We start from the raw sequence: 12,631 nt of genomic DNA, 5'->3' as shown, positions 1-12,631 counted from the left end.
CTCCGTGTCGTCCAACTCAACCGACTGCGGACTGCTCGACCTGCTCAACCGACTTTGGACCATCCGACCTATTTAACCAACTGAGAACCAACCGACCGCGGATCAGCCGACTGAGAACCAACCAACCGTGGATCAACCGACGGCGAAACAACATCCTCTGGTCGCCTTATCTCCTTAGATGGACGGCTGGTCCAACCGACTTCCTTTTGACTCTGCTACCATACCGTCTTACCTTGGCCCGTCCGTAGGCCAACTAACCAACTTACTTTGGTCGGACTGCAGACCAACCGACCAACTTCCTTTGGCCAGACTACAAACCAACTGACCTGCTTATCCGACTGCGTACCGTCTGATCTCCTCTTTCGACCGACCTCAGTACCAGCCGACCTTCTTCGCCCGACATCCTCTTTCGATCGACCTCAGTATCAGCCGACCTTCTTTGCCCGACTTCCTCTTTCGACCGACCTCCGTATCAGCCGTCCTCCGTCCGACCTCATTTGGTCCGACCGCGAGACAACCGACTACGGACCATCCGACCGGACCAACCGACCACAAACCCATCCGACAGCGAACCAACCGACCGGTTCTGTTTGTCTTATCTCCTTAGATGGACAACTGGTTCAACAGACTATCTTCTTGACACTTCTCTGCCCGACCTTCGTCTTGACAGACCTCCGCGTCTGCCGATACCACTTCTCTGCCCGACCTTATCCCATCCGATCTCCGTGCCCGACCTTGTCCTGTCCGACCTCCGTATCGGCCGATTATCCTTCCTTGTCCGACTTCTTTTTGCTCGACTTCTGGGCAGTTTGACTTATATCCAGATCCATTCAGAATCCTACTGCCATTATTTATTATTATTATTTTTTGTGCTCAACAACTACCTAAAACCGCGTCAATAATAAAAAAGGTCATGGGACGAGGGGAGAACTTATTTACAACAAACCACTATCTTAGCTTTTTTAAATTCTTTCTACTTTCTTTGATTTTTAGCTAAAGTTTTTAAAAATATCCCAATTATTATTATTTTTTATCATTTTCTTTATAAAATTTTTATTTATTTATTTAAATTTTCGTGCCCGAATATGTAATACTATAACTTTTACAGGACAAAGGAAGTCTTCCTCCCTCCGTCACATTTACTTACGTGACTGTATTTAATATTAAAAATATCTTTATATTTGTATAATTATATTTTATTTTAAATTAAAACAAATAATATCGAAAATTCTTTTAAACACAACCAAACACAATTGTATTACCATGGATTGGATCAGGTGGAGGGGCAGAAAGTAATAAAATAATCAGAGTCCGTACAAGTGCACGTGCTGGACATGTCGTCGTAGGCGTAGCTGTACGCCGTCGGGCACGCGCTTTTGAACACCGCCGAGTACGGCGTCGCCGGGCACGTCGCCGCCGTCGCGTGCTCGCCGGTGCAGCAGAACTCCGCCGTGTTGAACGCCAGGCACGCGCTCTTGCACGCCACCACCGCGCCGCTGCCGTCCACCACCTCCAGCTCCTCCGGGCAGTCGGCGTTCAAGTCCGCCACGCACCCGGCGGACTGGCATTCTCCGGCGCCGCCGGACGGCCGGACGGCGACGCCGACGTTGTAGCCGTCGACCAGGCTGACGTCGTAGAAGTCCTTCGCCGCTCCGTCGGCGCTCCCTAGCGTGAATTCCACCAGGGACACCGGCGGAGCTCCGCCGCCGGTGCACCTGATCCCGCCGCCGCAGTCGCCGGTGGCGCAGCTGCCGGCACCGGCCTCGTCGAAGCTGCAGCCGGTTCGGGCCCAGAACCGGCCCGACCAACCCGGCGGGGCAGGAAGCTGGACGGTGTCGCCGGGGGCCAATGCGAAGCCGCCGCCGCCGAGAAGGGTGGCGCCATCGCCGGATAGTGTCCCCGGCCAGATTGTGTAGCTGCAGCTGTTTTGAATGGTGAAAAGTGTAGCTGAAGACAATTTCATAAATTCACCTGGAAATATATATATGTATTATATGTTACATACTATAGATTTTGGAATTTAATTTAAAATTAAATAAGACCTAATTTTGGAATGAATTAGCAAATTAATTTAGGTACGTACCTGAGAAGAAGAAGAAGACCAATACCATTAGAATGGGTGTCATGGGGATTTTGTATATAGTTGTAAAGGATATATGCTTATTTGTGGAACTTGAGAATGAAGATATACATTTGCACGCATATATATATATATATACACACGCTACTACTCGTCAAAGCGCGTTGCGCCAGCGCTGCTCGTTTGTTTGTTTCATTTTTTCTAGAGAATAAGTTGTTATATTGTGTATTTTAATCAACGAAAGAAAAATAAAAGATAGAAATATATAATTTTTTTATATCCGTGAAACCAATCAATTTAAAAAAATATATATTTCTTTGGATAATTTTTATTTTATTTTATTATAAAATTATTCTCTACAAAATAATATATACTGAATTGGTCACATGAGAAGGAAGGAAACCTTCCAGTAAGTAGTTGGTTGGGATAGAAAGATGAGAGAAAGAAATATAATAAATTATATAAATATATATTTTTTATATATGTGCAACCAACCAATTTAAAAAATATATATATTTCTTTGGATAACTTTTTTTCTATTTTATTAAAAAATTATTCTCTACAAAATGATATTGTTGAGTACAAAAATAAAATAAAATAAAATAATGGTAGCAGGGTCTTAGGTCGGACAAGATAAAGTTGGATGAGGAAAGATGAGACGGCCGATACGGAGGTCGGTCAAAAGAGGAAGTCGGGCGAAGAAGGATCAGAGGCCGATACGGAGGTCGGTTAAAAGAGGAAGTCGGACGAAGAAGGATGAGACGGCCGATACGAAGGTCGGTCAAAAGAGGAAGTCAGACGAAGAAAGATGAGATGGCAAACACGGCAGTCGTACAAGAGAAAATGTCTGTTAATTGGTCGCTTAATTAGCCAATTAACAGACCTGTTAATCGACTGACCGATTGGCCGGTCATTTGGTCAAATAGTAGTTCAGTCGCTTGAAAAGGCGGTTAGTTGGTCACTTGATTGAGCGACTAATGAATCGTCTGGACGAATAGTTGTCCAACCGCTTGAAGGGACTGGATGGTGGTCGCTTGATTGGACGACCGATGAACTGTCTGGACGTTTGTTCAGCCGTTTGGAGGGACTAGATGGTGGTCGCTTGATTGGGCGCTAATGAATCGTCTGGACGAATGGTTGTTCAGCCGATTGAAGTCACCAGATGGTGGTTGCTTGATGGGGCGACGAATGAATCGTTTGGTCTAACGACCAGTTAGTATCTGGATTGGTCGGTTGGTCAATTGTTGGGTTATGCGGTAGGTTCAGTCGGTCGGCCTGCAGTCTGTTGAAAGTATGTTGGACGGTTGAGTAATCGTTCAGGACTAGCCGTCCATTTAAGGAGGTAAGGTGCCATGAGGTGGTCGGTCGAACCAGTTCAGTCTTGTAATTGGCATGAGCGGTTGGCGAGACGGTTAAGACATGTATCAATGGAGGAGGAATTGGTGGGCGGTTGATAGCGGTTGCTGTAACGGACCAGACGACGGTTCGAAACGTTTGTTTAGGGATTATTCAAAAGAAGACGTAGCAGCAGGTGTGCTGGTCGGACGAAAAATAGTTTCCAGACGGTTGAGAGAAGTTATAACCGGCGAGCGGATATAAAGGCATGACCTGGATTGTGGCGGTTAACATAGGTTTTAAATAGGTTTGTTCATGACCTAAAAAAACCATCTTCAATCGACATCAAATTCACTGGAATTTCTTTTGGGATCACCATTTACTTTTTCAGTCTGTTATTCTTAATCTCAAACATTTATTTTATCAAATTCGAAGATAATCTCTATTTTCGGATTTTACTTTTTATTGTTGAAAATTTGCATCAACAGATATATATATATACTGAATTGGTCAGATAACAAAGAGGAGGAGAACCGTCGGTTGGGATAGAAAGAGAAGAGAAAGAAATATAATAAATCATATAAATATATATTTTTATATCTGTGCAACAAACCATTTTTTAAAAAAAATTATTTTTCTTTAGATAATTTTTTTTTATTTTATTAAAAAATTATTCGCTACAAAATTATATATATACTGAATTGGTCGGATGAGAATGAGGAGAACCGTCCAGTTGGTTGGCATAAAAAGAGGAAAGAAATAAATATAATCAATTATATAAATATATATATTTTTTTATATATGTGCAACCAACCCATTTAAAAAAATATATATTTTTTTTGGATAATTTTTTTTCTATTTTCTTAAAAAATTATTCTCTACAAAATGATATATACTGAATAATATTTAATTTAGCTAAAATTAAAAATGTAAATAAAACATAATTAATTTAAGAAAACATAATTATTTAAATATTTAAATAAAACATAAAAATATAATTTAAGAAACACATCAATTAATTTAATTTATACAACACAATAATTATAAAATATACTTAAAAATTAATAAATTAATATTTTATACACAAAATACAATAAATACAATTATTGAATTAAATTAATATAAATTATACCAAAACTCGATATAATTAATTAATTAATTTAATAAAAATAAGCTATAAAATATGTCAAAATCGAGAGTTATCACTAACCGACTTTCTCCTGGACGGTTGTTTTCAATCCTTCTCATGAATATATAAATTTAAATAAATAAAGAATATAAATATAGATATTTTGAAATAAAAATGAAGTGGTCGAGGGAATTGGTCGGTTACCACTTTAGACTCGCCCAAATTCGGATGTTTTCTATTTCTGTAAGATCAGCCGTTCAGTCGGACTAAAACTTCTTTTGTTTTGCGTGCCCAACAAATTCAAAAACTCTTGCATTAGTTTCAAATGCATTATTTTATATATCATAGCATTAAAATATTGTAACTAAGTTATTGTATTAAAGAAAATGTTACGATCTACAAAATAATATCCATATCAATATATTTTGTACAAATAAATCACTACCAAAATAGCAAATAGAATTGGAAAAACACAACTCTAAAAAACATCCAATATCTTCACTATAATTGACAACGTGGGGTTTTATTGACAAATTTAGTCATATTTGCCCACAATATTACAGTACGTACAACTGATGTAAAGATACATTATTTCAGTATTAAGGTTAGTTTAGTAAAAACAGATAGCCATCCGTACAACTTCTCGTATATATGTGTTTCAAGACATATATATATATGGCAGCGGCCCGACCAAGTATGCTGATTTGATTGAATCAATATATGTTACAGGTGTGACTATCATAAATTTATACATTTTTATTATATTTATAACTTAATATATATTATACTCCCTCCGTCCCACCGGAAGGGTGACATTTGCTTTTTGTACGTAGATTTTTTAATATTAATATTATATTGGATTGTAGTTTAAAAGACAAAAATATCCCTATTAGTAAAGTGTAATATAAAAATAATGACATTTGTGTAATATATTGTAGATTGAAATGGTATTTATTATGTTAGGTAGGTAGTACAATTACTAAATTAGAAAATGGTAACTTTGTTTTGGGACGGACGAAAATAGAAAATGGTAACCTTTCAATGGGACGAAGGAAGTATTATAACTTAGTATATATTATTTTATAACTAACCATATATATTGAGATATGTATAAATATATGTTGATTAATCCCTATATTTTTTTGTGCAATATTTTAAATTGTTCAATACTATTTAATGTAATATTAATGTGATAAAAAATATTGCTTATTTGATTTGATATCAAAATCTTAAAAAATATGGTGTAAACTGCCTTTGATCTTATTTAAAATAATTTTATTACTTATATAATAGTGTAAAAGAAAATGATTATAAGAATGGAAAAATTAAAAAGAAATTAAATAAAAATAAATTAAATTTATTTAATTGTGGTTTTAAATTGATTTGAAATGAAATACTTTATTTGTCTCATAAGTAGGGTTTTATTTTTTTTCTTTTCGTTCGTCTCAAAACAACGATACTATTTTCTAATTTAGTAACTGTAGTACCTACCCAACATAATAAATACCCTTCAAATTTACAATATATTATGCAAATGCCGCCACCTTTATATTACACAATATTAATAAGAGTATTTTCGTCTTTTATACTCAAATTTAATATAATACTAATATTAAAAAATCTACCAAATATTACTCATTCATATGGGACATATGGGACATAGGGAGTATTAATTTTAAATTTATTTAAATATTATTTTGATAAGATCTTTTATATATATATATATATAAAACTCCATCTCTCCAATTAATAATTATATATTTTTCTATTTTTAATTATCCAAATACAAAGTATTAGATCCTGTGACGGATCCAACGTCCGAACTCCTGAGGGACAAAATGTCCGTAATTTTTTTTAAATATTTAAGTAATAAACAATAAAATAAAATAAATAATAAAATACTTTTATTAAAAAAAAAATTAAAGTAATAAACCGGAAATATTAAAATAGTGTAATGTTACATAATGAATTTATTTTTAATTTTCACAAAATTTTTCTTTTAGAAAAATAAAATAAAAAAGAAATAGAAAAAGAAAATACCAAAATAACGATATGAATATTATAAGATTTATTTTTTATTTTTAAAAAATATGTTATATGTTTATAATTAAAATTTAATACTTACTTCCTCCGTTTTAAATAATAGAGACATTTGAGATTTGCACGAATTAAAGAATAATACTCCCTCCGTCTCAGAAGTAAGTATGCATTTGCTTTTTGCACGTAATTTTAAAAATATTAGTATTATATTGAGATATAGTAGAAATAAAATAGAGACTAAAATAACCTAATGATATAAAGGTAATGACATTTGTGTAATATATTGTAAGTTGTAAGGGTATTTGTAATGTTAGGTAGATAGTACAGTTACTAAAAAATAAAATAGATACTTTGTTATAGGACGGACTAAAATGAAAAAAATGGATACTTTGTTATGAGTATTAATAGTAAGTGTAAAAATATTTATAAAAGATCAAAATGTTCATATTCTATGTAATTATTGTAGAAAAAGTAAAAATAATTTTGTAAAAAGGTGGAGAACTTATACCAAAAATAGAAATGACAAAATATGACTATTGTTTTAAAAAAGATGAATATATACTACTCCCTCCGTCCTAAACACCGTGCAACATTTGTGTTTGACACGAGAATTTAGGTGGAAAGTATTAAGTATGGTAATTTGAGATAATTATGATATTAAATGATGTGATTGGAAAGAAAAATGATTATTTGTTTTTTTATTTGAGTGATGTGATGAGATAAAGTGACGTGTATATTAATATATGTATATAATTATTATTAATTATTTCTAAATTTGAAAATATTGCAATGAGTTTGAGACAAATAAAAAATAAAATGTTGCATGGTGCTTGATACGGAGGAAGTATTATCTGGGATTTAATATATATTAAAAAAAAAAAAAAAAAAAAGCTTCAATGTGCAATATTTATTTATATTTATTTAAATCAATATTTTTATAATAATTTTACACATTATAGAGGTAAAATAGATTTTATATAAAAATTATTATCAACTATTATTAAAATACAATATTTATTAAATTGCATACCAAATGTAAATACTTTCCTCTCTGATTCAAAAACAACTCTTTTTTTATTCAAACTTCTTGTTTTTTTAGTAAAAATATACTGTATTATTTTTTTTTAATTTTCTTTATTTTAAAAAGAATTTTTTTTTTTTTTTTTTTATCTATTCTTTTTTTAAAATTCATGTCTGGTCAAATTAACATAAGTTTAGATGTCAGAGAGAGTACTTTTTAAATTGATAAAAAAATATATACTTCCGTCCGATTTTAAGAGTCTCATTTACTCTTTTATGTTAATTTTTGAATATTAATTATTATATCAAAACACAGTACAAATTAAGAAAAAATTATAAAAATACTTTCATTGATGTCTTATAATACTAATAGAAGAATATTTATACAAACAATTATACAAATATAAGAATATTTTTAATGTTAAGTAAAATGACACAAAAGTAAATATAACCGTTTAGAGGCAGATGAAAAAATGTTTTATTCAAAGCCGTAAAAAATAAATAACACAGTAGTAATTTCAAATTAAAATATTAATGGGTGTGTTTGTTTGGGGAATTGATTTGGATTTACACTATTCATCTCTTTTTTTTTTCAAAAACATCAAATTAAATACCTATTTTTTATTTTTTATATTATACTAAAAATTAATTTTACATTCAAAACATTACATCACTACCTATTTATATCACAGCATACAACCATTCAAATTCAAAACTTTTACTTCCTCCGTCCCAAACACCATGCTACATTTCATTTTTGGTATGTCCCAAACACCCTGCAACATTTTCAAAATAGGAAATAATTAATTATATTTAATCTCTACCCCACATTTTATCATATCTCATCACCCAAATAAAAAAAATAAAATATACATTTCTCTCTCCATCGCATCTACCTAATTTAGATCTCAAATTATATCTATAAAAAAAAAAATTGAGACAAATGAGCAGTCAGTACAGAGAGCAGGGGGGTGGTTAATGCACGTCAAATGTCGGTTGAAAACGTGTGGGACTGATGGCTTTAGATTTTTTTATACTCCCTCCTAAATAAATGAATAATTATAATATAATCCATCCGTCTTACTATAATAGTTTTATTTATTATTTTTATTTATTAAAAAATAATAATTTTATTTTTATAAATGATAATATAATTATAAAAGTATTATTATTTTTTTATTATTATTACATAATTGTCACTATTTTTTACACTAATACACTCACAAAGACAAATTAATCTTTTACCCATATTTTTTTTTACCTACTATCAATATTTCTTAAATTTCGTGTCCAACGCAACTAAGACTATAATTTTAGAATGGAGGAAATAATATAAATAATTATAAATTTAAATTAAAATAATTAACTAATTTAATTAAAATTAAAAAAAATTATAGATTGTAAAATTTAATATTTAATTATTTTTTTTCTAATTATGATGAACAAATGAAAATAAAATACTGAATAGTTTATGTGATAGAGAGAGAGGAGTACCGTATTCACCACTTGATAGTCATTAATATTTAATAGGGTGCGTTGAGTTTGGAAAAATTTTGGTATTAAAATAATGCTCCCTCTGTCCCAAACAATATGCAATATTTACTTTTGAAACGAGATTTTAGGTGGATAGTATTAAGTAGTATAATTTAGAAATTAGGTGACGTGATGAATAGAGAAATATATATTTTATTTTTTTATTTGGATGATATGAGGGGATAAAGTGTGGAATAGAGATTAGGTGTAATTAATTATTTCCTATTTTGGAAATATTGTAGGATGTTTGAGACATATCAAAAAAAAATATTACGGAATATTTCGAACGGAGAGAATATTTAATAGGATATTTTAGGAGATAAAAATATAATTTTATTTTTAGTGAAACGAAAAGTCCAAATAATAAAGTTTAAGAAAATTGATATAAAGGACCCTATGTGTTTGTACGTACATGCAGGAGCATATGCAGCCGGGTGGTAGTGTTTACCCACTCCAGGGATCCCAAGTCCCCTGAGCACCAGCGATATATAGTGGGTGCAAATTTAGACATCATGGAACCGAGCTCCTGGGAGTGGCCAAGAACCATAGTCTTCACATGACAACACATGTGGCCGGCGTCTCGTTTAGGTAGGGGTGCCAATGGGATCCGCGGTGTGTGTTTGATTTGCACTCCAAACCAACCGTTTTACCATTCAGCTCATACAACTCTCAATAAATACATATTATTTCACCTTATAAAAAATCTCGTCAAAATAATACTCCCTCCGTCTATTTTCTAATGTCCTATTTAATATTTACACGTATTTTTAGGTAATTAGAGTTTTTGTTATAAAATGACAAATTTATCCTTAATATTATATATAGAAAATAAAAGAGTAAATAAAATAAAGGTAAAAAAATAAATTTTGTGTATAAAAATAGAAAGAGGACAATAATTGTTGGACATTTCAAATAGAAAAGTAGGACATTAGTTTGTGGATAGAGAAAGTAGTAAAATAAAATTAAACAAAAAAATAAAGAAAAAAATTCAAAACCAATGGGTCTGAATAATCATAACAATCTACAACCAAATCACTTTGGCATATATCTATCATAATACAATATTTTTTGAATTCCTAACCATTGAGCAGTTAAACTCATTATCAATCAACAAAACAACACTTACCAAATGACAAATTATGCACCAAAAAGAGCATATTGATTTAGGGGTGTTTGGCAAATAGCTTTTTGAAAAACTTTTAGCTTATTGAACAGCTTTTAGCTGTTTGTGACCAGTCAAAAAGCTAATTTAGGTGTTTGATAAATTAGCTTTTTGAAATAGTTTTTTGGACCCCAAAAAACTAATTTCTGAAAAGCTAACTTACCCAATGTTTTGAAATAGTTTTTTCTGTAAAATTTTTTTTATTCCTTATATGCTCTTAAAAATTTATTATGCATTTTACACAAATAAATATATTTTGATTATTTATTAATTATATTAGAATATTTTATTATATTATAGTTTTACTTTTATAAATTTAAAATAATTAATTTTTATATAAAAATTATTTTAATTGTAAAATATATAAATTTATTAAAATCAACATAAAATAGAAAATATAAATATTAATAATTTTGTTTTATATTAAAATTACATTATATAAATTTTATACTAAAAATAAATCAACTTTATTAAAAATTATAAATATAATGAACAAATCGATAACTAACATAATAAATATATACATGAAAAATTTATTATTTTATATTTTACAGCATTTTTAATAGAAAAAACTACTTATATATTTTAATAAAAATATATTATTTTTTAAATTTAACGGTAATAAAAATAAATACTTTTACAATTTTCAATAACTAATAATAAAACATTTTAAACATTCTAAACTCAAAAGAACATAATTGAATATATTAGAAACAAAATAAAATAGAAATGTCCTCAATTGTTATACTAAACATTTTAATACAAACAGCTAATCGAATCAGCTAGTCAAACCAGTTAATTGAATCAACTAACAGCTATAAGCTAATTGAATCAGCTAACAACTAAGAACTATCAGCTAATTGCCAAACACGCCCTTAGATCTAGATTTAGATTTAGATGTTTCATTCCTTCACCTATCTCAATATTTATTTAACTAATTCCCTTTTTTTTAGTAACACAAGTATAATTATTGTAGAGAATATATATTAGGTTCACCTAGTACAAAATTTTCACTATTTTTTTTCGAACATTTTTGGTATGAAATAATAGAGCATGCTTTCTAAGCTCATGCCTCAATTATAAATTTAATAAAATTTTGGGTTGGCTTGTTTTGATTCCATTCGATTTCAATTTTTTTTTTACTATATATACAAATCTCAATTGTGTTTGATTGAAGGCTTATACGAAACATTTAATTATTCATTTTTTTTTTCTTTACAAACTGATCAAATTTTAATTTTATTTTTCATTTTTTATTTTTATATTATACTAAAAATTAATTTTATATTCAAAACTAACACTTATTATATTACTTAAAACAAATATTCTAACTCAAAGTTTTGTTACTCTCCAACCTCAACACCCAAATCACCAAAACCTACAAAGAGACCCCTTTCGAAAAAGAAAAATGTAAAACTTTTGACACTATTTACTACTAGCATTTTAAAAATAATAATAATCAATCAAATACTATTTATTATTATTATTATTATTAATCTAACATATTATATTAAAACTAATTTTCAACACTAAATATATCTAAACACAAAAGGTATTTGCAATAAAAATAAAAAATAAAAAAAAATCTTTGTAACATTAGCCTGTAATAATGTTTTGTATGGATCTAGGAATGATTCATATTCATGTATAAAAAGCACAATCTATTATATCACCTCAGACACTCAAATTAATGATAGGGACTATCTAACTATCACACCAATTGAGAGAGACCCTTATTGGATCTCCTTTTATATGAGATCATATCACCTAAATGAAACAAATAGTTGAATAAAATATTTTTACCTTATTAGAAAAACTATTCATCTGAAAATATCTTATTTACTCAAACTGATAACTACTTTTAGCCTTATTTATTACTATTTAAAAAAATAAAACAAAATAGGGTAAACTGTTTTTTTAGTTCCGTAATTGGACCCCTATATCATTTTAGTCCTGTAAGTGGAGCTGTCGCAAACTAGTCCCATGAGTGAAAAAATTTCGCTGTTTTAATCATCGGGCGCCGGAGACGCCTGCGTGGCTCGCCGGAGGTGACGTGTCTGCCAGGTGTCCCGCCAGGTCAGCGACACCTGACGGACACGTGGATTTATTTTTTTTTTTTCATTTATTTAATTTTTTTAATTGTACCAAATAAAAAAATAAAATTTAAAATAAATTAAAAATAAGTTTTAAAAAAATTTTAAAAAATGAAAAAATAAATAAATAAATCCACGTGTCCGCCAGGTGTCGCTACGTCACATCCGGCGAGCCACGCGGGCATCTCCAGCGCCGGAGGACTAAAATAGCGAAAAAAATTTCACTTATGGGACTAGTT

The 12,631-nt window shown here is 30.4% G+C and overlaps 1 protein-coding gene across 1 annotated transcript; it reads right to left on the bottom strand.

Annotated features, from left to right (window-relative positions):
* Nucleotides 1-1,200: 1,200 nt before the first annotated feature.
* On the bottom strand, nucleotides 1,201-2,183 carry LOC127264451 (pathogenesis-related thaumatin-like protein 3.5). The gene is made up of 2 exons (XM_051293990.1): nucleotides 2,084-2,183; nucleotides 1,201-1,971 (listed from the first exon to the last, which is right to left on the bottom strand). Exons 1-2 carry the CDS (start codon nucleotides 2,124-2,126, stop codon nucleotides 1,274-1,276), a joined length of 741 nt encoding a protein of 246 aa, XP_051149947.1. The 5' UTR covers nucleotides 2,127-2,183; the 3' UTR covers nucleotides 1,201-1,273.
* Nucleotides 2,184-12,631: the final 10,448 nt, after the last annotated feature.

Source organism: Andrographis paniculata, unplaced genomic scaffold (assembly GCF_009805555.1).
Source record: "Andrographis paniculata isolate CXL003 unplaced genomic scaffold, ASM980555v1 Contig70END, whole genome shotgun sequence".
NCBI classification, from domain to species: Eukaryota; Viridiplantae; Streptophyta; class Magnoliopsida; order Lamiales; family Acanthaceae; genus Andrographis; species Andrographis paniculata.
This window is presented reverse-complemented; position numbering and strand designations above follow the sequence as displayed.

Bases quoted from the DNA above. Each gene is read 5' to 3' on its own strand.
- LOC127264451 (XM_051293990.1), bottom strand. From the start codon at position 2,126: ATGACACCCATTCTAATGGTATTGGTCTTCTTCTTCTTCTCAG. The intron at 1,972-2,083 runs GTACGTACCTAA...ATATATTTCCAG, and splicing joins GGTCTTCTTCTTCTTCTCAG to GTGAATTTATGAAATTGTCT.